The sequence below is a fragment of the Toxotes jaculatrix genome, chromosome 22 (genome assembly GCF_017976425.1).
Source record: "Toxotes jaculatrix isolate fToxJac2 chromosome 22, fToxJac2.pri, whole genome shotgun sequence".
Classification (NCBI taxonomy): domain Eukaryota; kingdom Metazoa; phylum Chordata; class Actinopteri; family Toxotidae; genus Toxotes; species Toxotes jaculatrix.
The window spans coordinates 10,492,201-10,518,570 of record NC_054415.1 but is presented as its reverse complement, the minus strand read 5'-3'; the positions used below and the strand labels follow the sequence as shown (position 1 = coordinate 10,518,570).

Below are 26,370 nucleotides of genomic sequence, written 5' to 3'. Positions count from 1 at the left end.
GTGGGTATATACAGTATATAATGTGGTCTTTGGTAGAGCAGTGGAGTTTATGTAAGGAAACTTAAAAATGTGTAATACCTCAATGTCTTTATTGCTGTTGCTTGAGTCAAGGGTACAATGTTAAAAACATCCATCCAGTTGGAAACTGCCCACTTGTATGACATTGGGAGTGTTTAGAGAGACTACAGATAAGTGTGTTTTGCATAGGCTTAGCGCTACACAAACAACAAGTGTCTGGTTAAACATGGAAATAAAAGAATTTTAAAAAACATAAAATGGACACAAAGTTGTAGAAAAAAAAAACAATACGGCATTATGAAACCACTGTATTAAAAAAACAACCCATAAATGTCACATTAAATCACGCTTAAAAATGTTTTGGTCAAGCTCCCCTGCTCTTTTTAGGAGCCATGGAATGTGATTGTCAGACTTTTGAGCAGTAACATGGATCAATTTAATGCCCCGGCAAACCGTTCATACGCTTGTCAAAGCTTGTGCCGCGCAAAAAAACAGTCGAAAGGGAAAGAGCTACTTAAGACCATGTTAGTGAAAGATAAACATGAAAGTCACAAGTCTTAATATCATACTGAGTTGCTTTGAGGCTTTTATGTACTGTACCTCAGCTGTCATAAATGTTGTCATTGCAATCATAAGGCCAGAAGAGTTACATAGTGGTAAATATCCTTGTACTGTACTAGTATCTTGCTATATGCTTAGGCACCCTGATTTTACTTTGCATGCCCTCAATGAGAAAATGTTCGCTGAGCGTAAGAGTGTGCATAGAGGCAAAAGAGAAGTTAAAGGTAGATTTAAAAATAAAAAAAGGCTGGTTTGCCGACTTCCTACATTATAAAACCTACAGCTTTTAAGCAGCGAAGGCACCACGTGCACCTGCTCTTCAAGAGGAATGTCTGAAGATTTTAAAGTGATCATCAAACAGGTACAAAAGCTACAAAAACAGCTAGAAATAGAAAAGGACAAAACACATTAAAACATAAATAAAATGACATAAAGGATAATAAAAGTCATAATGGCCTTCTGAATATTCAACAGTCCTATCACCTCCAAAATTAACTGCCTGTTGGTGAATAGTTTCTGGATACAAAAAAAGCAAAAATACCTTTTGTTATGAGTATAAAGATGTTATATACGATACAGTATGATAGGTCATATTCAAAACATCACATGTGCTAACATATATTACTCAGACCATTGCTGCACTATTGGTAAGACATAATAAAAGTGAAATCAGCTAAATTCTAGAAGTGCCTATATTTCTATCCTGAACTGGTGAACGTTGAATAAAATAGCAATGTGTGAAGCTTTTGCTTTAAATATAAATAAAAAAAAAAAGAGATGGAAAATGATCTGTACGAGGGAGAGAACTGATTTCACCCATCTCTTTGGAATGTGGAAACGTTTAACTCATCTACTCTGTCACTATCAAAACTGTCGGCATGGAGTACAACAGATAAATCTAAATTTAATTAGTTTTTTTTTTCTTCCTGGCAGGATTTTATAAAGTAATTAGTAACAGTAATTACAAATGTCCAAATTTCACAGCATTTTGTTTCTTTTAGAAAGCAAAAATCATTGTGCAAAGGCACTCTACGTGGCAACCGTACAAAAATATGATCGTTTCGGTACAGTGCTCGGACAGTGTCTCTCCTGTCCCTCCATTTCCTTGGGGTCCCTCTTGGGAATGTGGTTATTATTTGGTTCTTAAGACAAAGTCAAAGGAAGAGTCTTGGATTGTCGTGGTCCCCAGCTTTAGTGGCTTCTTCAAGACATTAGTGCCCCATCCCTGTTGAAAGACACAAAATAAGTCTATCAGCGGCTTTACTACAAGCCCCTGGGCAGGTGTGGGTTAACGACTGACCTCCTGACACAAAGGGTCAAACCAAGCAGCAAACGCCACAGTGAAGAGTTGAAGTCATGCAGTTAACTGCAGTCAGCATGCAGTTTAAAGGCTACTTGATGCTGGCTCCAAGAAAAATTTGACGGTATACAACTCATTTGAAAAGACTCACAAGTTCTTTTGAAAAAGTATTTTTTCCCCACAAGTTAAGGATCACAGTATTTATAGGTTACTGTATAATATGTTGAGACTCTGTTTGAGAGGAGTGTTTTGGCAGGAAACTGTAGAACTACTGGTGTTGAACATTAGATTCACCTCAGATTCAACCAGTCCAGAAAACTTGCTCCAATTTGGAATATCTTGCCTCCAGGAGACTGACAAAGTGACACAAGCATAAACCCAAGATCAGTCTTGTAAATATTCCTTCTGAGGAATATTGGGGACATCACAAACATTACATTTATGTATGTTTTATACCCATGTCGTGTGGCCGGGTGGTCCAAAATCTGGCCCGGGCTGAAATATCTCAACAACTATTAGACAGACTGCCATGAAATCTCTCCCAGACAATGAATCATGCTGACTCTGGTGGCCTCCTGACTTTTGTGTGTTTTTAATAAAATATCTCAACAATTGTAAAATCAATCAATGACATTCCCATTGGCCCATTGGTGAATGTTAGCACACTAATGCTGCTGTGTTTAAACACATCCTCACAGAGCTGCTAACATTTGTTCCACATTTCATGGTCTAAATCCACATGTCAAAACAGGCCACATCACTGCAAAATATTTACAGAGGGATATTTGATAGGTGCATCAGATTTAATAACATACAGAGAACCAGAGTACAGTTTTACATCTTTGACAAGTTTAGCGAAACAAATTTGGAGCAGATTAAAACTTTGTGTACTCTAAATTGTGTACTATTGTGCACAATAACATCATATTGTACTAAAATTTAGACAAAAAAAATTTCTGACTTGACAGTTCTAAGCTCAAGTGAGAGTTAAATTTCCACTTACACTTCTTCCAAAATGGTGAACATTATTTTGGAAGCTCTCTATTAGAGCCAAACATGTGGAGAGAGTGTGGGGCTGCTAACTTGTATGTGGTCCAGGTGTGGTGTCAAATGTCTCTAAGGTCCTGCAGCCAACTACTAGTGAGAAGCACAAAATCTATACAAAGCCTCCCTCATCCTCTGAGTCAGACTGTGATGGTGTGCTAATCTCCAACATACCAGCCATTAATGTGACAAACCGGCCTGGCAGGAACACTGCTTCTGACACTCCAAGAGGCAGGGCTGTGGTCTGAGCAGCAGAAGTGGACGTGTACATAAGTGGAAAAGCTGAAAAGGTCTGAGTGGCGTCGAGATGGCTGCTGAGTGGCTTTATAGAGGTGAAACTGGCGTGTGCATATGTGTGCATGATCCCGTGCACCGAACAAGCAACGCAGACGTGTACGGAATCCCTCAAGGCTAAAACCCCCTCTTTCGTCCACCGGGGGGAACAAAAGGAGGAGGCTGCACTCAGATCTGATTTTAAAATAGCAAGCAATGTTTAAGTGGCATCCTAAAACGCTGTGGATCAAAAGGCCAAACAGCAACCTGAAAAAGACTGCAGGGTTGGCTGTGACAGGGCCAGTTATTGGTTTTGGGACACATGGCGCTGTATAAATCAAAAACCCAGTGACAAGATGGCACACTTAATGAGAAGGTCACACCTTCAAGCTGGAACTACACTTCTCTGGCCTGCACAAAGGTGAGAGTGCACAGTGGTCGCTCAGATACATTTTCATGGTGGTTTCTTTTAATCCTAGATACTCGGTTTGTTTTCATCCTCATTTGGAACTTAAGTCCTGGTTTCTTTCTAAAATTAATTAGAAAAATGAAAAAAAAAAAAAAAAGCACTGTGGCAAAGCTAAGAACGACTGTGTTCTAGAGGTTCAGAAAAACATTGTGGAGCCACAATTTGACCCGACAACTGCAGAGTGCAAGCCCACATGCCTGTCCACCCATTTCTTTATTTGTGTGCACAAAAATTCACAAGCTCCCCAGTTACAAGCTGATACTTTTCTGGTGCCTTGTAAAAACTCACCATTGGCGACTGATTTGGTCTCCCCTCTGCCTGCCACCTGCAAGACACGAACAGACAGGAAGGTAATAAAGCAGCAAAGATGCAGAAAGTCAGAAGAACATACCTGCGAAGCTTCCAGTCAAAGCTGCAAGTGCTCACGTCTGATTTAACATTTCCACCTAGGCAGACTCTAGACCTATGCAGAAAGAATCCAGCTGCCCCACACCAATCATCATCCTGCTCTCTTGCCTTGCCTGACATCACAGCATAGCACGGTTAACTAATGACAAGGTTGCTAACCGCTACCTTTCCTGTCTAGGGCTCTTTTTACGTCAGAGCAGACCACCGCCTGGTGCCCTCCAACCCCACTACTCACTGTAGCGGACCACAGCCCCCGGCCTGCTCGGCAGCTGTTGGCTGCAGGAACACAACACCACCAGAGTAGGAAGGAAGGAAAGTTTATAGGAAAGTGAGAGGACATCCTGGTCATGCTCTATTTTAAAATGTGGGGTCTTGCTGAGCAGCTCTACAAACACAGATTCATCTATGTATAGAAATTAAGGTAAGAATTCATTCTTGGCAGGTTAAGTCAGACTTGTTTGAAAATGTGAGGTGATAACAGTGACTCAAAACTGTCAAACTGTCGCTGCAAACTCAGCAAAGCCTCTTACTTGTAAAGAATGTTGTAAACAGTTTCTCCATCAGGGCAATAATAAGTCAAGTGAAGCTGGACGGAGAGTAGTGATTTGTGGTTGTCAGAAGAAGGAGCGGTGATGTGATACAGCCATTTGTGAAAAGCATTCAGCCCGCAGTTGGACAACAGGCGCACTGTTAAAGGTTTTTACGACACAGAATTTACACCGAACTGTAATCTTCTGGATTTTGTTGAGTCGGCTTTAACAAGTTATGGGTGTTAATGGAGTCAACAGCGTAATCCTTCTTTAAAATTGGCTTTTCTCTGGCTTTGTTGATATGTTCATTCTGTTCCTTTTATTTTACAACACTTACAACATTTGGCAAACATGTTTTACAAGTGAGGAGTTTAATTCCTAATTGCCTTATGAGCATTTAGGAAAGCACTTTTTGTTTATTGCTCAATATTTACATAATTCTGATAATTACCTCCCCTAACATGTAGTGACTTAGTGTGTAAAAGAGCTATCAGAGTTCATAACTTGAATATAACAGATTGCACATTTGTCAATATCTCGCTTTGGACCGAAACTCTTAAGATATTTATTTTCATTACGATTAAAATAAGCAGTAGTGTCCAACCACAGCAGAACACAGCACAGCTCTGCCAATGACAGAGAGCAAAAAAAGTCGACCGTGTGACAGCAGAGTGTGAGGTCATTGTGTGATAAGAGTTTTGAAGAAATGCTCTTTTACCTCTCCAGGCTTATTCCAGATTTAATGATGAGGTCAACTAGCTATGAGAGTTCTTTAAAAGAAAAACAAACAGTAGTGATTGTTACTCTCATTGCTGCCACACCAGGGTCAAAATACCACGAGATTATTTTAATAGCCTAATATCATTATTTTAATATTACGCCATCTCTTCAACAAAATGTTGTCTTGATTGACAGCAACTGGAAAACCATGAAAAACCACAGAAAGCCCTTCCAAGACCACAAACCAATTTGGCATAGTTAAAACTGCATCTGGAGAAACTCCAGAAGTGTAAAGCTCACTTGAATTTTCCCCAGTGGGTGAGACTGGGACTCTGATCACCCTACAAATCTTTTTTCATGATACTGGACGGTGGACGGTTTGAAATTAATGATAGCGACCTTGGCTGGAGAGGCGCCTTTGTTTTCCCATAGACTCCTCTTATTGGTGACGTCAACAGGTTTCAGGTCCTGTGAGAGGGAGACAGAAAACAAGAGGGAAACACAAAGCATCATATCAGCGGTGCTCAGAGGGCTCAGCATTTGTTTGTCAATTTGAAAATAGTTGTTATATTGTGGTACTGGCAGAGTACCTGAGATGTGGAGGGAAGGAATGACAGGAAGATGACAGAGGTGTTGTGGAATGAGAGCAAAGGTTGACCGCCACTATCACATGTTGGACACTTCCCTTCTGTAAATATTTATATTCAAAGTTTCCTTTCATACCCTCACTCTGTCCTGCTGTGTGTTACTTATTTTAGCACAGGCCATAATCTGCAGCATGGGGAGCTCTAACATAAACATTTGGGTGAAATATAGGTACTGTAGAGAGTGAAGGGTGGCAGGCTGCACAGGCATGGAGCCATACACATGAGCACAAGAAAAAAAAGCTGGATGTCTGGCAAGTTAGCAAAGCTTATGATAAGCTTAAGATAAAATGCTTAAGTGACACTTTATACCAAAGTGAAGCCAAAACTAAAATATCCTCATGCACTGTATCTGGATTAAATGACAGATCTAAGAGTGGACTGTAGCAAGTCCACATACTTCACGAGTTATTTTGATTAGTGGCCACAAGGTGGTGCCAGACAGATAATACCTCGGACATGCACAAGGACAACCTGATATGCTTCTACTGCATCATTTGAAAATGATTATAAACGATTATAAAACCTGTGAAAAAAACAAGACCAGCAATAACTGCAGCATCATTGTAATAAAACTGCTGAGCATACTGCAGTTTATTATGAGGCTGACCAGTGTTTGCTTAGATGAATGAAGTTCAGATGTTACAGGATCACTGGTCCTATGCATGACTGACTACTGAATCCTTAATACAAATAAACTTATTGAGAATTTGAAAGACTTTGAACCCGGTCAGCGTATTAATGTATCAAGTTCTGTGTTTACTCCAGCTACAAGTGGACACATCACTTAAAGCCCCTAAAAATTCAGTTTTAAATATTTCTGTATAACATTAAACATTGATGATTACTGTAAATAAATTAATAATAAGTTAAAAAAAAAAGTTTAACACCTTAAAACTGATGAGTAGATCCTGGTATTTCACATAAAACATCTGATCTAAGTTGAAATATTAAGATGGCTCTAAAGATGGTGCAGGTCAGTCAACACAGCTGCCATTTTCTTGTTTTTTTTGTTTTTTTTTTTAATGTAAATCTCCATTTGGCTTGAGCTGTACGGAATATGTACTAGCAGAAGCCACAGGGGTTGCTACGACGACGACCTACCGCTGGCCTTCCTCCTGACGCTTTGCCACTCTCCGGGGTTTTATTCAGCCAGTCGTTGATGCGGCCTGCCACGCCTGTCTTCATCACAGCTGCTTCCTGTTTGGACAGGGTCAAAGGTCATCTAAGCCTGGTCGTCATCAGCAACGGGGGCCAAGCAGGAAGTGCCAGCGAATTGGGTTCTTTCCTCTCTCTCACACTCTCTCTCTCCTCCAGTCACACAGACACACACAAAGTTTCATCAGCTTTCTCACATCCTCCGCCGCCTCGTCTTTTACCTTGAACGTGCTCCCGCCACTTCCAGGCGAGCTGAACACATTGCCTTTCTCCCACATGCTCTTTATGTTTCGTATGCTGTCGGTGACCATGGGCAGATCCACTGCTCCGGAGCGAGGAGATCGAGACTCCTTGTTCTCTCTCTGCTGGGACAAAGTGGTGCATTTAAACTGGGGAAGAGCAGGGGATGGATGACCTGATCAAAACTCAGATACCTATCTTTCCTTAAAAAAAAAGAAAAGGTGGTTTTTAGATATTTGTGTCTGTCTTGTTGCTCAAAACTGATTTCAAATAGTCTTTTACAGTGCTTGCTATGTGACGCAGGACACTGACGTCACATTCAGGGTGCCCTGACAGGGTTTCTGCTTGATAAGCATACCAGACACAGTCACATGGCACAGGTTTCGCATTTTTACAGCTGAATCATTGCTAACCTGAGCAGCTGAGGTGTACTGCTCCAGCCTGTTGTCTATCTTGGACACCACAGGAGAATGAGATGTCTTCACTGTGCTGCTGGGTGAAAGCAAGAAGTTAGAATACAATACATAAAAAAATGGGACCACATTAAATATTATATGCCATTTGGCCTCTGGTTTTGTCGACAGCTGACACTCCAGCAGGATTTAAACTTGAGGTCTGGGTTACATTTTTACTATTCACTGCTGTAAGGCTTGCATGCTCATGTAAAAGCTTTGTTACTGGGACACAACATGATCTGGTCGATGTGTTTGTACCTTTTCTGTGCTGACCTGTTCAGGAACTCTGCCCTCTCTCCAATCTGTAGAGAAAGGTTAGAAAGTCTCTGGGTTATAAATATCGCAGTGATGCTTCACTCATGCATACATCCCTGCAACATTTTCCCTTCACTCTTCAGTAGCCTCAAAACAGATGTTAAACCCAGCCCTCCTTTTGATTTCCATGCTTCTATCGTTTCTTTATTGTGTGTATGAGGAGTTTCATTGTTAAACCCATTTCTGACTTAAGTTCACAGGTCAATGTGTCGACACAAACGAGATTCTCATCTAAATAATTATAGCTACTGGTGGTTCATACCTTGAAAAGCATTATGTACTTAATGTTCATAGCTATAGTCATTTAGCTACAACACACTGTATTTGTTTAATGGTGGACACGTCTTCTGTCTCATTTCTTCATATGCTCAATAAGTTGGATTCTCCTGACCAGGGTCACACAACGTACCCGATTGTTCCCTGTGTGCAAAATGCTCTGAAAGACATGCACACACATGCACAAACATACACACACACAGTAAAAACACAGCAAGCTTTTTTCTATCTCTGCCTTCGGACTGTGGGAACGTCAGAGGATTGTTTATGATATACGACAAAAGGGCTAAAAGAGGGCTGCTTGCGCTCCTTTGCTGACCATAAAAAAAAAAAAAAACTTTAAATGGACAAAAGAAGAAACAGCAGAAAAAGGTCTCTCTCCCCTCTCTCTCTCTCTCTCTCTGTGAAAAAGGACCTTGCACTCGACTGCTACCGAATGTGGGAGTTCCCAAAATACTCCCCGACAGGAAATTCCCCATTCTCAGACGCGTTTTAAAGAGCTGTACCCATCCGAACGCCGTTACAGTAATCCTGTTAACCATAATCGCTTTCCTGCATCCTCACAGCCTGTCCTTCATTCTGTCCCTCTGTCCTTCTCTCCCAGGACACAGCACTTTATCTATAGTATAGAGCAGGGTTATGCTGGTTTACTGCTGATAACATGAAGGCGAGCTTGAACGTGCCTGTGGACTGTATGTTCCACTGGGAAGTGATTGCAGATAGCTAAACATAACACTCGATGTTTTAGTGTAACAAGTGATATAATATGGCAGCTGTCAGGCAAAAAAAACAACATATAACAGAAAAAGACAATGTAGAAAACAATGCATGTTCTCAGTATCATGCATGCATGTTTTGAAATCTGACATAGAAAAGAAGACGGGGTATGAAATGCACTCAGCACATAAATGGACCTCCTGGATCTTTTTAGCATCTTTCAGCTCACTATGGCGTTCACCTAAATGCTGTTGGTAAAAAATATAAAAAATAAAAAAGTTGGAAGACACCAAACACAGCCCAACTGTATTATGATGTGATAACACAGTGTTACATAAACACAACATAGCAAAATGTATTACACTGCAAAGCAACACTTCATACACAACAGTGATCAGTGTATGAACAACGCAACAGACGGATGATCTGATCAGATCCACACACACACACAGAAACACAGCTGTACCTACAGTGAACATGATGACAAAGTAAAGCTGTGTCTGTGAGGCAAGTGCAGCAGGGTGGAGAATTACAGTTCAACAACATTATTTAACAAACTGACCACAAACAAAGTGCTTGATTCTAGTATGATCAGAGCTCACACGTCATTAGAGCCGAGTGTCAAGTCTGGACTTTCACCGGGATGGGCCAGATGGATATTACTGCTAACTGTCACTAATTAGATTTTCTCCACTGGCTGAAAATCCCCCTCGATTTTCAGTGTGTGGGAGTTGACTTTTGGCAACACTGGAAACATTTATCCACATTTGAGCTGATTAAATGTTCCTTTGCCATGACAAGCATTTATCTTTGGATGAGGAAGGGAGGGGCATGCACCGGGTTTATTCAGGTTGCTCTTTCTTTTGGATTTCTTGTGACAAACAGGTAAACAGGTCAGCAAAATTTCAAAGTCAACAGTCAAATTTGCCACCCGCCGACTTTTTCGCATTTCTCTCTCAGTTCATCGAGGTTCTTTCCACTTATGAACATTCCTTCATCTCAGTCAGATAACACTTCAGGCAAAGAGCTAAAAGAGGTGAGAGGGGCAGATGTGGGTCATCTGGCACTTAATCTCTCCAAATATTTTGAATGTTTAGCTTGAGCTTTGCTGCATTGCCGGATGAGTGGGATTTGCAAGATTTGGAGAACTATTATACTGACGAGTGTGCTGAACGGGATGCAAATACAGCACAGGAAGGGAAATACAACAAGGAAAAGTGTTTTAAAGTTTAAGCTGTTTTAAATATTGAACTGCATTATCTGTGTTCACAAAGACCTGGCTGACAGCTGCCAGTGGCAGTTGTCTATTCAGGTGGAATAATCTACTGTGTGAAATCCAGTATTTCCAGTGCTAAATCTGCCACCATTATCATTATAAATGGCATAGGTACCATGTCATGGAAAACCTGACAGGCGTAGTAACACCAATTAAGGGTCAAGTGGGGCTTAGTGAATAGTTAAATGGCAAAATAAAACTAGACTGACGCTCTGTTGTTGGAGGTGAGAGGTTAAAGATGGTGGACTGACCTTCAGAGAGGAGCCTCGGGGGCTGACACACTTGAAGGGTTTATCCTCCCCGTCCACAGTGTCCTCCACCTTCTGTCTCTTCTCCGCTGCCTCTGCTCTCCTCTTCTCGATCTCCTCCTTCATCTTTCTCTTCTCCTCCTGAGAAAGAAAGATGTGGTTATGGTTAAGGATGTTCAGCACATGAGTTTCTGAGAGCAACATCTGAAAGAAATCAAGTAAAAACCCTCATTTTTTAAAAATATTTTTCAGGATATCTGGTGCTGAGAGGACATTTTCTGTGAATTTAGTTGGAGCGTGTGTAGGTGGCGCTCTGTTCTTTGCCTGTTCAGCCATGCTGGATATTGCTGCTCATACTAACTGTCTACTTATTGTCTATTTACTCTAAACAAACCGCTGTTGCTGCTGGAAACCACAGTACACTTCCTGTGCACCAGAGGACTTTGCCTGGAAGTGAACTAACAGATCCAGCCTTTGGAACAAAGAATGGATGTTTTTTTCACGAAGTGGGTTTAAGTTAAATAACTTTTTTATGACAGAATAATAACATACTACCGTACTGTACATATATTATCGTAGGTTGTTATATAAATTAGCATCACCCACAGACAACCAACATGCAGCCGACCCAGACAACAGATCCGTGCCACTTTCTAATTGATTTACTTACTTTATCCAATGAAGCAGGTCAAGAACACATTCAATTACTCTGAGCAAATCCTCTTTTACAGTGATCGCCTGCCTCAGGAACAAAAAGCCATTTTGGAAAACTTGAGAGATTCACACTATCAAGAGTATATATATATATATATATATATTTCAAACAATTAATGTATGAACCATTTGTACTGCATTAAGAGGAGGCCTGGTGCTTGGCAGTGTATCAGCCCTCTCCAGCAGTCTTGTCTTGGTTAATTAGTCTCTCTGTATCTCTGGGCCATCTTTTAATTACAAACCAAAAGGCCTCATTAACATCACACAAGAGGAGAAGAACAGGGGCAGATAGCGAGAGACGGGCCGCCACATCCAGAGCCAAGATCAACAAAGAAGACCGGTCAGGGTAATAGTGAGAACGCTGGGCCTCAGTGTGAGCAGCTGAAAGGGCAAATGAACGACGTTGTGCGGTTGAACCCAGATGTGAACACATAGCATGGAGGAGGTTATCACGTTCGAGATACATAAGGATGAGGTTGTTATAAGAGGGGGATAAAGAACTGGCATAATTGAGTTATGTGGGGACCCAAATAGGTTGAGCCATGATAACGGTGAAGTATGGAGAGATAACGTCACTGCGGCGCTAGTTTGAGTATGATGCATGAGTTTCAGCTCACACAGGTGTAAAGGCTAAATCAACATGAAGGGAAAAACAAGGAGAGAGGATATGGGCTCTGCAACGTAAAGATTTTTTGTGAGAAAATCAACATGTATATATCTAGTGTTTGTTTTGACTTGTGTACTAATTTGGCCAAAGGTGTAATTATCAAAAAGAAAGAAATGTGCCTGGGACATGAGTTTTTGCTTCTGAATGATGATGACAGTGTTGGTTATTTAACAAAAAGTAAATAATAAAAAGTGAGAAGAATTTAAATTTCAGTTCAACTACAACAAATGGAGAGTAAAAACATAGACAGAGCAACACTGATCAAACAGAATCTATAAAATAACTCCAAAAAAACACCTCATCAAAACATGCCTCTTGCTTCCCTACCTCCTCTCTGGCTTTCCTCTCCGCCTCCTCCTGCTTCTTGTGCCTCTCCTCCTCCTCCAGCACCTTCCTCCTCTCCTCCCTCTTCCTCTTCAGCTCCTCCAGCTCGACTTCGGCCTCCTGCTGCTTCTGCCTCATCCTCTCGAACTCCTCGCTCTCTGCGTCGTCGCGGCGACGCTTCAGCTCCTCCAGCTTGCGCTCTGCCTCGAGGCGGGCAGCGTCGTCCTGGTCGTCGCCCGCGGACACCTCGGGGGAACGTACACTGCCACGACTGAGACGGATGCATGAAACCACAGGTCACAGCAGAGAAGCAGATCACAACAGAAACAAAAACAAGCAGGACACTAAGCTGGCTGACAAGCAGGTTAACACCTGACATTTGATGCACCCATACAAATACCAACAATCACCTCTGCAGAGATAAGGTTACAGCTCAGCTGAAGTTTCATTCAGTGTTTCAAGCTGGGGATTTACTGTAGGTGATCCAAGTCAAAAAAAAAAAAAAAAAAAAAAAAAAAACACGGCTGACTGCAGAACAAAAACAGCTTGTTTGCTTGAAAATCTAATTCAGATATGCTTTTCAGTTATTTTGCAGATGCCTTAGGCAATACAAGGGCGACAAACAATAAATGTCAGACTGCAATATCAATAAGTCCCTGTCTGATGAAACTGCCCCAGTTCAGCATTTGCAAAAACTGTGCAGTGTTGAGACAAATATGAAGACTTCTCCTCCATAATTTCCAAAGTAAGATGCAGTCTGCTGTAGTTTAGCATCCTTTTGTTTTTATTTTATGCAATATCAATAGTTTTTTAATCACTGGAACATGTGTCTTTTCTTGGCACTTCTGGGGATCTTATTTTGGAAAGTCACAGTGATATTTGTTTGGTAACTTGATCTTTTTCAGCTGACCTTTGTGTCAGGAATATTAAGTTACTGCAGTACTTTTCCACAACTGATCAAATGTAGAAAGGCACTGATGTATCAGCTTACTGCTGAAATCAGCCAATCTCAGCTTTATAAAGCAAAGTCACTGTTTCTCTTTTGTCATTTTTTTACTGCCAGTGGCACTTTTAACTGTTAAATAAGTTTCAAAATAAAAATCATGGCTTTTTCAGCAAACTACATATTCATTCCAATTCATCCAACTAACAATTAGTCGATTAATTAATCCACTGACAGCAAAATAATTGGAAGCAAATTTGATAACTGATGATCTCTGATCACTGTTCAATCCAAACAATTTAAAAAATGCCACAGTAACTGGCAGATTAACTGATAATGAAAACAGTTTGAGTTGTAGCCCTAGTGGGTAAGTCTGATGACTTAAAATATAAACTAATTTTGCATTTCGTTCTAGGACCCTTGTATTATTAATATCAGCAAAGTAGGAAAATATTGAAAATGTTGAAAAATGCAGGAGACTAAATATTGGATATATGTATATTGGCCTAAAACATCCATATTGGTGCTGGTGATGCAGTATGAGAGAGAGAAACATTTTGGATGACATTCAGGCAATTATTTTGATTTTCTTAGCAAACTGCCACATGAATCTTGTGTTGGGGAAAACAGAGTTTCCTGAATAATTCATAAGACCAGACTATCCCCAGCACTGGCCTCAGAGTGAGAACCAGGCAGTGACTTTGACAGTGCTTGTGTTGTTGTGTCTGTTTACCTGTGGGTCCTCTCAGGTTTCCTGTGTTGTTTGGGAGCAGCCTCCTCATGCAGCCCTCCGTTCTGCTTCCCCTGCTCCTCCCTCTCCTCCCTGGCCCCGCCTCTCTCATTCACCTGCACGGAAACAACCACCAGGACAGTGAGCGAAGACGCAATCGGCGGGTAGGCCGAATGGGCGGGATCTGCCATGTGACATCACAGGGTGTCACATGAGAAAGAGAGAAGGAGCGCACACCCAAAACAAAATAACACAGAACATCACATCAAACAGTGTCCACTCCAGAATTACTGCTGACAGAGGATTATCTAACATGTGATCAACCTGGGAGTGTCTCCAGCTGTTTATCTTCCACTTCTCACTGTTAACCATCATCAAAAACATAATTCAAGTTTTATAAATTCTAATTATTATGTGTGTAAGCCCAATATGTACACTGCCAGTCAAGCTTTTATTACCCTGTAGCACAGAGCATACACTTGTCTTCCTGATGATGCTCTCTGGCACAGTCACAGTGCATTTTTAACATGACCGAGGAATCAGAAATGTCTTTATCTTAACAGACAAAGTGTCCAGAAATATACTATGCTCCTCTGCTGCAGACAGTTTTCGGAGTGGAGTCAGTGTAATGTGAAGCGTTGCTGCTCTCACAGCTGAGGTGGAAGACATGCAGAAAAAAACAAAACAAACACAGTGACCACTCTGCGGAGCATAGCATTAACCTCATTAAAAATCTGACCACACGGCTACAACCACTCCTTATAAAACGTAGGCTCAGTTACCACAAGTTTGCAAATGGTGCAAACCACACTGTGACGACACGAGGTGTCTGGGTAATTTCAGCGTCTGGCTCCGGGATAAATCACAAAGTCAACAAAATAGCCTTATTAAGAGATTTTTTGTGTGGTTTAGTCTCAAACATATTCTTTTACTTATCTCCTCAAAGATGAATCACGACAGTGAAGTTACCCAGAGAGATTTTCTGTGCTGTGCGTTACACCTCTACTGAAATTCTTACCACATGTTTGATACCTCATTATCCTCTGAGTGCAGTATCTCAGACACCTCTTTGTCCTCTTCAGTGTCATTTATGAGTGTCATAGGCTTGTTCTCTGGTGAATTATCTACATTATCATCCTCAGGTACCTCTTCAGGCTCCCCTGACTCTACTGCATCCTCCTCAGCCTCTGAATTTGCTGACTTTCTCTCACTGACTACTGAATGCGTTTCTTCTTCAGCGAGCTCCTACGAAAAAGGAATTATAGCAGTTCTTTGAAAGAAAGACCAGTGATCAGCTTAACTATGTGCATTGAAAAGGCAATAAATCAGTGACTATACCTTGTTTTGAGTTTCTTCTGTTGATTCCTACCAAAACAAGCATCACATTTGCAGGGTCTGTCAGCTACAACAACACAACCAATCCCGACAGTGAATGGACAAGAATGAACAAACGACTCACCGTTTCTCTCAAGTAAGACCTTCTTGGTTTGTCCTCCACCACTTCCACTTTCTGCTCCTCCTCTTCATCTGCACCCTCCTCTGCTTCTTCTCCACCCTCAGGAGCAGCCTCCTCTTCCTCTCTTGGCTCCTCTCGCTCCTTCTCCTCTCTCCGTGAACTGTACATGGATGTCTTCTGCTCTTCTTCCTCATGTTCACGGTAGCGGCCCCTACGCCAGGAGGAGGGCCTCTCCTCTTCCTCGTTGTCTTTCTCCGTGGTGATGCTGTTGTTTTCCTCTGTTGCGGTGGGGTCCAGCTGCCTCTGTCTCTCCAGCGCCTCTTTCATGCGTCTCTGCCGTCTCTCCTCGCGTTTGGCCATGCGGTCCAGCAGGGCTTGGTCCTCGTCGTCTCCACCGCCTCCGTAAGAGCTGCTGACAGACACTGTCTCTGTCACACTAGGAGGAGAGAGAGGACACAAACATCTCACTGTGTGGTAATGAGGAGGAAGCGTCGAGGTCAGAGCAACAGACGTCAGCTGTGAAAGTGAATGCATAATATTATCAACTTTTTTTTTTAAATCATCAAGATGTCCTCGAGCAAGGTAGGAAACCTCCAGCAGTTTATAGCTGTTCAGAGGCATGTAGTTGAGACTTATATTCAGTTTAAGAAGTAGTCAGGTTTGAATGTAGTAACTAACGTGCAGCAAGGTGTTGCTGAGTGAGCATATGGTGCTTTGATGCAGACATGGCAAAAAAAAAAAAGGATATGCCTATTAAACTTCTTTGTGTTGCAAAAAAACCCCAAATGAATAAAAAATACTTTAAAAGGAAATAAAAGTTTACAAAGAGGCTGTAAAAAGCTGCTGCTGACATCTGGCTTGATTGACAGGGCTCAACCACAGAATTTTTTAAATATAAAGTCATGGCCAAGACAGAAAATAAATCCCAGGTCTGTGTCTATACACTCTCTCAGATACCTATCGACTATAATGTATGTAAACAAAAAGCGGTGGCGTCCAGCTGACTGACTCAAACTCAAACACTCAACCATTCTGACCTAAAAGTCTGCCAAACATTATCCTTGCATCTACACAATCAACAATGGCTAGTCAGCGCCTGCCTCAGCATCCTCCCGCACAATCCCCTTGTTGTTCGACCGGGCCAGGATGTATTTCTGAGCTCATAGAAGGGAAACATTCACAACCACAAAGCATCGTCTGTGTTGCTAGATGTCAGAGCAACCCACCACCACTTCCACTGTAGCCAAGACGATTGATCTCATAGTCTTAAAATGCACAGAAATGGATATTTAGCTCCTTTGTTCCTATGGCAGTTTCTGTGATGGATAGGCATGAGATCATAAATTGGTTGTCATGCTGGCAGCTGGGAATAGGGAGGGAATGAGGTTCAGTTCTTGCATTTGCTGACTTGAATGTATTTCAGGATGCATAAATAAATATTTGATCATTCAACACCTGACAATCTTACAATATTCGATCACTTAACCAACCATAACTGGGCACGGCAGATCTGTCAAGCTCTGGATTTCTCCACAAGTTAGCACATACTTTTTAAAAAAGAAATCATCAAAAATGTAAGCTGATCAGCCAAACAGGCTTATTATAAAATAACAGTCTGATTTAGTCATTTAGCATGTTATCATGAGTGTATCCATTAAGCGCAAAAGGAGTCGGTTGGAAACATTAAAATCTCAGTCAGAGACAGTGTTTCAACCAACTCGAGGCTAGTTACAGCTGATAACATTTGCCAGAAGCAGTTTGTTATTTTAGCTGACAAAGTTGGCAGAAGAATTTCGAGGCGTAAATCTGCCACCATTATCACTTTAAACTGTATATCTGCTGTCCAAGAACCAAAACCTTGATATCAAATTGACCATTTTTTCATGCAGAACAGGGACACACATTTATTATAAATTGATGAGGTACAGCTCTGTGAACAGGATAGGATGACAGGACAGTGTTAAAAAAATTGGAGGCCCAGCAGTCGGCTGCTGACTACATTTTTATCACAGACAAAGCTTGTGTTGCTATCTGTGTGTCACCTGTGGCTGTTGGTCATGACCAGACTGTCCGGCTGTCCACTGGGCTCATCGCTCTCCCTGTTCCTCAGCCTCTCCTGGCGTGCCCTGCGCCTCCTCTCACGAGCCGCCTCTTCTTCATCATCATCATTCCTCGCCAACCTGAGGAAGACAAAAGAAGAGAGAGAGAGAGCAAGTCAGGAGACAAAGAAAGACATTTTCTCTTTTTTTTTTCCAACCTCCAACTTTCAACCTTTCATCTGGTTCTTCCCTTCCTCAATTTAGCTTCTCAGTTAGAAACTTCAAAGTCAACGATTCTTTAAATTGGACTGTAATCATCACAGTGACCAAACCTGGTTGATAGAGTTTTTTTCTTCTCTCCTATCGAGCTGTCCTGTCAGCTGTGCAACAACTAATACTTCTTATCGTGGCTGCAGTTTTCATGAGCTGATAAAAACTCAGTCTGCAGACATGGCTTGGCTGAGGATAAGAGAGAACCAGGGAAACAGTGTTTCTGACTCACAGTTTATACTGGTCTGCTTAGTGTTGGAACAGATCAGACTGGGGAGGTGTGTGTGTGTGTGTGTATAAGTGTGTTTGTGCACTGCAAAACAGCCATTATCCTTAAAAGTTTATATTTCTACAAGGAATTTAATACCACATTAAATCTAGAAGTCATTAAAAAAATCTCTTTTGTCAAAATTATTTAGCAGTACTTTGTGATGACATAGGTGCAGAAAAGTTGTAGGTAAGAGCTAAGTTTTGCTGAGACAACTATTTAAAAAAAAAAACAAAAACACCTTCCCAGTTTAAACAAAGTGTTTGACATTTTGTAAAATATATTTATTTGCTTTTTGGCAAGCTCATTGGAGGAAGATGTTTACAGGCTCTATGCTAAGCTAAGCTACCCGTCTGCAGGCTGTAGACGGCATGTCTAATCTAACTCTCAGCAAGAAAGAAAAAAAAAAATCCAGAAATATTGCAAGAAGAGACATAAGCCGAATAGTCAGCAGAATTTATGATAAAAATTATGATAAAAAGTAGTTTCTTGAATACTGCTTCTTATTTAAATAGTCTTGACACATGATCTGTTTTGATGACATATCCATAACAACACCTTCACAGTTCATTTTTTTTCACAACCTAGGAATGTGTGAAATGTGTAGTAAATGACTAGAAGGAAGGCACACCCTTTATTATTTCAGTAGAGTTAAACATAGCTTCTGGTGGTGTCCCTTGAATTTTCTGTTCTCTTTTTATGGTTTATTTTTATTATTACTATGCATAAGTGGTCAAGCAAAGATGCAACGCGGTCATGGCAGGTCGTGTCTAAAAACATCAAGGGTTAACATCTATTTTTTGTATTTCATTACTAAGAATTTAAGAACTTTCTCCACTCACCATCTTGACTTAAAGCAAAATCCAAAGCAGGCATGCAGTGGATTATGCATGTCTTCAATAAATGCAGTGGATTAAGTCAAGGGTGCGGCTGCATGCAATCATCAACACGACTCCATTGTTCACAAACTAGTTGGCCGACTAGCTACTGTATATTTATATGCTTAAATTCGATTGAGAACAACATGTTCAGGCCTTTCTCTGGGGCCGGTCCAAAGTCATTCTGAAAAAGACAGGAAATCTAACTGAAGTACAAGTAGACAGGTTGAAGGAAAGATGCAACACCCAAAAAGTGAAGTATATTTGATATTGAACTACAAACAAACTGAGGATGTCTATCAGTACAACAACAAGTTTTCCTTTTCTTCCAATCAGTTCTGCTGTGTGTCTGGCCACCTGACATCCATGAACTCAGCTCCATGCTTGATCTGTGTTGCCCTGACAGACCTTTACACTCCCACTGCAAACCACATGCCTAGCTACCTAACATCACAGCGCAGCCTTTGAGGTCAGCCAGCGAAGCGTGCTATTGCATGTTAATTGCAACATGTGTGGTTAGCCGAGCTAAAGCTGCTTGGGTTTATGTGAGGTTTTACAGCTTGTGAACAACAGTCTCCCTTTTCCTTTCCTTCCCCAATGCTGTTGCCCTTCGTCTCCCGTTTCTTTCTCTCAGATGAGGAATGTTGTCATAACAGAACAGATGAATCGGTTAACGCCCAAACTGGACCTATGAGACGGTGACATCAGTGACGTCAGGCAATGCTTTACACATGTGCATGAGTATGTGGTTAGTTCAGATAATACAGAATCTTTGAGCATTGAAAAATGGTCAAATCCAGGTGAAAGTTAAGACTCTTTTCAGCCTTAAAAGCTAACATATGTGACTTCTGCTAAACACCTGCCACTCTGGCCACCAGTTACAATGAAGATGTATAAAGCTAAAATGTGCCAGTTAAAATAATAAAAGCTATAGCAAAACCCCCTGTGTGTACTGAAATGGGCAAGCGTGTGTTTCATTGCTTCTTCAACTTTTTATTAGTAAGAGAAAGAACGTGTTATTTCTTCTTTCAAAAAGTTAGATTTCTCCATAAATCTTTGTTTTTTTCAATTACATTTATATTCCATCAACTTCAATTGGGTTCCCCTGCAGTAGAAAGAACATTAACCCTTATTTAAAATGCCAGAGTGATCTGTTGTTTCTGCAAGCAAGAAAAAAAAAAAAAAGTTGCGAAACAACTGCCTTAACTCCCGAAGGACTGCACCGTCCCAGAAACAGCACCAAATGTCATGAGAAAGAGAAAATGACAACAGCTAAAAATGGAACAAAAGAGTCCTTGGTGGCAGTGACGACGACAATCTCGGGGTTAAAGATTCCTCAGTAGGAGAGAAGAACAAACTCCTAAAAGCTGAATTAGCATTCCTGTCAATCACAGCCTTGGCTAGAGACGCATACACAACCGAAGCCCTGATTTAATATCCCTCTCCTTACCTAGGCCCCAAACTCTATCAGCATACTGACACAGAAATATGGGGAGAGGTGGACGGGGGTGGGGGAGGATGGGGGAAGGAAAAAAGGAGAGGAACAGAGAGAGCAAATGAAATGGGAGAGTGAGGATAAAGAGGAGAAGTGGGGAATGAAAGACAGGAAAGGAAAAGGAAAAAGGAGTAATCTGCAGATTTTATCACAGACAACACCTTTTCCTGTACAGAATGATGTTAGCCACAGTTATAAACTAAAGGTATGTGTGTCTGCCTGTATAGAGTTTGCAACAGATGCCTTTTTCATGGGTGGCCAAGTACAGTAAACTGCACACTGCTGACTGACAGCTAATATAGACTCTGCACACTGAGTTTTACATGTGGCAGCTGATGCAGCTGAAAAGGAGATTAAAAGTTTTGTCACACTTGTGAATAAATTCCTCATTTTCTTGGGTTTTCACACGCTGCATAGCACAGCAAAGCTGATTTAAGCAGGATTCTGCATTCACAAAGCAACTGTCTGCGTGGACAGCACAGGCACACAAAACATCGCCATCAGTGAGCCTATTAGGGAGAAATATGTCCAAATATTTTCCTTACAGCGAAATATCTCAGAAATGTCAGAGAAAACAATTTGGGAAAAGCCCATGAGAAAAGACTTCTTCACCCCTCCTCGGCGAGCGAGGGACGAGAGGGAGAAGGGAAGGGAGAAAAAGTTAAAAAGAGGAGGACAGAAAGAGAGGGAAAAGACAGGCCGCTCAGGACAGAGGAGAGAGGAGAAGGAGAGAAGGAAGGGATGGAGGGAGAGGGAAAGAAGGTGGGGGCTTGCGCTGTCAGAAATGCTGACCCATTCCCACGCTGGCCTCTCTGGACTATTTCCCTTCCTACTGCCGGCCCAAAGAACCACATCGTACCCCGTCTGTCTCACCCTCCCCACCCTGCGTTCTACTGGGCTGGCTCCAAGAATACACAATGTTAGCCATGACAGTATTCCCCTAGACTGCATTTTTTCTCACTCACAGATGAATGAGGCAGTATGGCATGCATATTAAACATAAATACCAAATTCTGCACTTTTTGTGAAAAGTTAGAGAATAAAACCAGGCCTTCAAAATGCAGAACAATAGCTTAAATCCTTTCCAAGCTGATGCGGTAAGTGCAAAGTTGGCATACATGGATCAACCTCTCCCTCCCTGTCTCTATCTCTCTGTCTGCATCTCCCTCTCTCTTCCTGTCAGAACCAAAAGGTTTACGATGCAGGACCGGGTCATGTTTGGAATGGTCCATTCATCCAGGGTGGGGATTGTTTGGCATGGCTCATTCACGGAGGATGGGTGTTATTTCCTCAGCCCTTCCTGGTCTCTCGGGCAGAGAGAGGCCAGCACAGATGTAGGGAATGATGAAGAGAAAGAGGAGGAAGAGGAGTACGATGGAGAGAGAGAGAGAGAGAGAGAGAGAGAGAGAGAGAGAGAGAGAGAGAGAGAGAGAGAGAGAGAGGGGAGATGAGACTGAGAGGGAGACACAGGGAAAGAGAGAGACAGTGAGGGGGAGGAGAAGGATGTGGAGAATGAGCAGATGAAGATTGAAGTGGAAGAACAAGATCAAAAGGAAGGAGCAGGGAGAAGATGGGTGGAAAGAAAAAGTGAAAGTAGATGAGGAGGAAAATAAAAAGACAAGACAAGAAGTTGTGGTTTTATGTGTGGGACTATTTCTTGGTCAGGGAGCAATGTGCAGAGTGCTATCAGTCTTCTGATCTAACATTCAACGTTCATAACTCACTGCTGCGCTTGTACAGAATTCAGTATGAATGTGCAATGTGTAAATATTCTATTATAACCTTGTCTGGGACAATGAACTGCTCAACTGCTCCAGCTGCACTTAGCAGAGAGTAAAAAAGCTTTTTTATTTTTGTAAACTATGCGTACTATCACTGTTACAAAAGACTATTATTAGCTGGGGCAAATACCCTTTGGTCACTGAACTGACTGGGAAAATTCCACATCCATGTGCTCTCCTCGGGAAAAAAAGATAAAGAAAAAAAAACAGCAGTCGAGACATTCCTGTGCCAGTGACTGTGTGTTCAAGTGAACAGAACCTATTGCACTGATGAGCAGCATGGACTGGGGAATTGAAGAACATGAGCGTGAGAAACCTTAGCAGAGCAGAAAATTGTGTGTGTATGTGTCTTTAACAAACAGACCTAGAAGTGATACTGAAGCCCATTGAGCTTCTCTATGTCAATAATAATTTTCTTACAAGTCTAACTGAGCCTGATGCAAGACAGAACAGAGAATATCTGGCTGTTCTCCCTCCAAACACACACATACAAGCGATCACACAGACTTGAAAAGCGAATGGAGCTTGTCGAGCCTTCATCACCTGATCCTGATCCAGAGATACGTGCACACTAAAGAAAACGCCTGCATGCTTAACTGCATGCATGTTCTCATCCTAAACCCTATGCACATGCATAGCACACACAGGCATGAGCAAAGCTGCACACAGACTATGAGACAAAAACAATGCACCACACACACACAAAAGAAAATGCTCTCACGTACTCTTACACAGACAGTCTCAGTGTCCCAGCATGTAGGAAACAGTTCATGGAGACCTGGCCAGTAAACACTTATAATAGCCAGGAATTTGGCATTCCTACAGCAGTTATTATATGGCCCCACACTCTCCCTGCACTCTCCGGCTTCTCACAGCGTGCTCAGTGATGGTTGAATGGAAGCAGGCCAATGAGACAACATGTGGTTTTGACTAGTCTGACCAAGAGGGGCATGTAAATATTGATTGTTTCAGTATATTGGCAGAAATGGAAACAATGTAGAGATGTAATCTTTTATCAATAACAGGAGCGGCGCGTCGCCTGCCAGCCGACATTATTGCTGCTTGGACCAAATAAACAGTCATGAACAAACTCCCGCCGAGCTGAAAATGTAAATGTCGAAGGCGCTTACAACTCTTATCCTTTTTCACTCGTGGTCCATTTCTCCTTTAGTCAGTCAATCCCTGCTGACCCTTCTTGATCCATATTTTCTGCCAAATTCCATCCTCCCCATGTAACATAAACACTCAAAAACTTAGCATAAATAAGTCTAGCAGCAGGGGTTTATGGGGGTTGTATGCCATGAAATGTAACAGCGGCGTTAACCTTCACTTCAGTCAGCTATTTAGAGTGCATCTGGGGAAATGAGGCATAAAAATCTAAACGAGGTAAAACCTAAAAGATGCCAAGTAGGAGAATATTGCATAACTGTTACAGAAAATGAAAATGTACAGGATCATGCTTTTAAATGCCTCCAGAAAGCTCTCTCAGGTTGCTAACATTGTAGACTAAGTAGCTAAGGAAGTACTCACTAAAGTATATGTATGCTGTAGATAGTCTGGTCATACTTCATTTGTTTACCACACTTCCAGAAATTATTAATCTGACCCACACTGGATTTTTTTTTGTTTTGGCAACTACTGAAGAACTGTGACTAAGATATTTACATATTAGTGATAAGATACTGAGCAATACTACTAGAAACCCCAGCACCACTTTCTAACATTCTATGTATTATTCGTAGCTCTGTGCAAGTTTTATTTTGTGAGTAAAAAAATCCTTGTAAGTCTGCATGAATTACCCTTCTGGAAATAAAGTTAACACTTTCATATACAATACAGCACACGCAAGCAGGCAGACAATTTATTTTCAATGTCTGCAAGAATGACTTAACCCTGAATTTTATTACCTAGCACATCTCCACTATTGTAGACATTTTCTTTCATGCAAGAAATGCTATTTACCTTTGCAAAGGTAAAGAGCGTTGCTCTAAGCAAAGGGCCTTGTTCAGTGAAGTAAATGCTACTCGCGTATTCTTTTTGTCATAAAAAAGAATTATCTGGGAGAAACATCTGTGTATTCAGCAGTGGTCAGACCTATGTCAGCTTGTTTTTCATCTGTGATGGGGTAACTGCCTCTAATAAAACACTTCTCCCAGATACATCAAAAAGGCAGCTGACCTTGGCTTGTATCTGCATCCACATCAACCTCATCCTTAATTGCAAGGGCTGCAGCACAGATGAAGAGACTTTTGTGAAAAGGCCCTATAAAATGCCTCCTTGGCACACTATGTTTCAAGTTCTCACAATAAAACCCCCTTTTACTATTTTTGATTACTGCACTTGGCGTGTTACTACTCAATCAATTTAGTGAAATGAACTTTAGTTTAATCAATTTCTTCCATTGAATCAAAGAGGGTTCACAAGGCCAAAGTATCTGGGAGAGAAAATTGGACAGAGGGAGGGATTTCCACATTCCCACTTAAAGGTCATCACATAGCGAATCAGATTTCTTATCAAGCTTTTTCCTTCTAGCCTTGGTTAGGGAAGCCAATACTTGACAAGCGACATCTTTAAAGGCCTAGAGGAGGGTCCAAGCTATTGATGCTGGCTCCCTCTGGTTCCAACTTGGCATGAACATCAGAGGAGATGTGCTGTACATTGACAACCAGAGCGTCATTACACAACATCCCTCAGCTTCACACAACCTTAGTAGTAGGATCTTAAATGACAGCAGCATTACCTCCTTTGGACGTCTGTGGCCCCAGATACAAATTAAGCCATAGTGGAGGACTGACTTTTTAAACTCTTTCTGCCTTGCAAGAGAACTAGTTGGAAAATCCTGGAGTAGTAATCTGCAGACGTGAATGATGGACAGCCAAATGGGTCTCACCGTTCGGCCTCCAGGCGCATCTCCTCCCGCTTCTGCCTCCTCAGCTCCCGGCGCCGCTCAAAGTCCATTTCCTCCATGACTGTGCCCTGTGGGATGACATCATCAAACACAGACATGTTGATTCACTCAATTTCAGGAAGTCGGATAGTTTTGAGAGGGCAGAAATGCCGGTTCACCAGTTAAACAGAAATGGAACATCCTTCACCTTAAAAAGCTTGATTGAATCGTGGTGAAGTCACCACAATTCAATCAGTGATCATTCATCAAGAATCAAAACAAGATGGTCATTTTAGACAGGTTTTCATCAATATTGCATCATTTATCTGTATCTGTTTGGGACATGAACAGTTCAGAAGCTGCTCAGTTAGTGTTTGCTGTCTGACTAAACATCTGTTTAACTTGCTGTTACCACCTGTAACCACCAGTGTCTCCAAATCAACCACGACTGAAAACTTAAGAAAACTTCAAGTACAGTAAATCCTACTACACATGGTACTGACCAGAAGCATGTAGTCACAGCTCTGTGTATACAGTCCTACAGTCCTCAGTTAGGTGGCATCAGCCTGACTGGAATCTATGCCCCTGAACTTTGTTGGAAAACGAAAGAATGAGGCAGAAAATGAAAGAAAGAGGAGCAGAGATAGAAAGAGAGAGGAAGGAGAAGCCAAGACAGGATGTTAACTCAAGCTGTAAAGAGCAACTCTCACTAAAAATACCCCGCTAGGATACGTGACTGGCTGTGCTGTGAGGACAGAGACCACCCAGGAGCTGCTGAGCCTCCCATCATACATCTACAATCCCTGCTAAACCACCAGAAACATCTACTGTACAGTGGAGCCGAGCAAACAGACACTAGTTGAGTAGCTGAGGAAAAAAGACAAAGGTGTGTGACAGCTCGTGGAATAAAAGGACAGAACTGAGTAAAGTCATATATTAATACTATTGACTTTGTCTAAATAAAATAGAAGCAAAAAAGCAACAAGTGAGGCAGAAAACAAAATGCTTCCAGGTGCTGTAGGACAAATCTGGAGAAACAGAAGCGGTGACTGTCATACCTTGAATTATCCTTCAAACAGTGTCTTTTCCTTTACACCATACCAGCTTCTCACAATGTCTTCTCCAAGCAGAGATACAATACAACAACTTCTAGTAATAGTCTCCCACAGTCTAGCCTCAGCTGACAGAAAAGGCAAATGCCTGTTCCTTCCCCTCCCTGCTATTTGTCCCTCCCTCCATCCCTCAGTGACCTCCTTCCTTCTTTCC

The 26,370-nt window shown here is 41.7% G+C and overlaps 1 protein-coding gene across 6 annotated transcripts in view; it reads right to left on the bottom strand.

The window, feature by feature from the left end:
* Positions 1-72: 72 nt before the first annotated feature.
* cald1a (caldesmon 1a) overlaps positions 73-26,370 on the bottom strand; it is a 47,909-nt gene continuing 21,611 nt past the window's right edge. The window contains exons 2-17 of one of the 6 annotated variants that reach the window (XR_005892805.1): positions 25,108-25,193; positions 17,529-17,666; positions 15,490-15,922; positions 15,369-15,395; positions 15,063-15,275; positions 14,034-14,146; positions 12,361-12,628; positions 10,656-10,793; positions 8,079-8,122; positions 7,779-7,857; positions 7,347-7,487; positions 7,072-7,167; positions 5,723-5,791; positions 5,322-5,373; positions 3,954-3,990; positions 73-1,804 (exon numbers count right to left, since the gene is read on the bottom strand). Coding sequence is in view for 5 of the 6 variants with exons in the window: in XM_041029692.1 (XP_040885626.1) it covers positions 1,791-1,804; positions 3,954-3,990; positions 5,723-5,791; positions 7,072-7,167; positions 7,347-7,487; positions 7,779-7,857; positions 8,079-8,122; positions 10,656-10,793; positions 12,361-12,628; positions 14,034-14,146; positions 15,063-15,275; positions 15,369-15,395; positions 15,490-15,922; positions 17,529-17,666; positions 25,108-25,184 (1,887 nt within the window). In the remaining variant the exon portion in view is untranslated. Of the gene's footprint in view, positions 1,805-3,953; positions 3,991-5,321; positions 5,374-5,722; positions 5,792-7,071; positions 7,168-7,346; positions 7,488-7,778; positions 7,858-8,078; positions 8,123-10,655; positions 10,794-12,360; positions 12,629-14,033; positions 14,147-15,062; positions 15,276-15,368; positions 15,396-15,489; positions 15,923-17,528; positions 17,667-25,107; positions 25,194-26,162; positions 26,290-26,370 lie in introns of those variants that run through there. The other 5 variants (XM_041029692.1, XM_041029691.1, XM_041029693.1 and 2 more) reach the window with 5 other exon arrangements.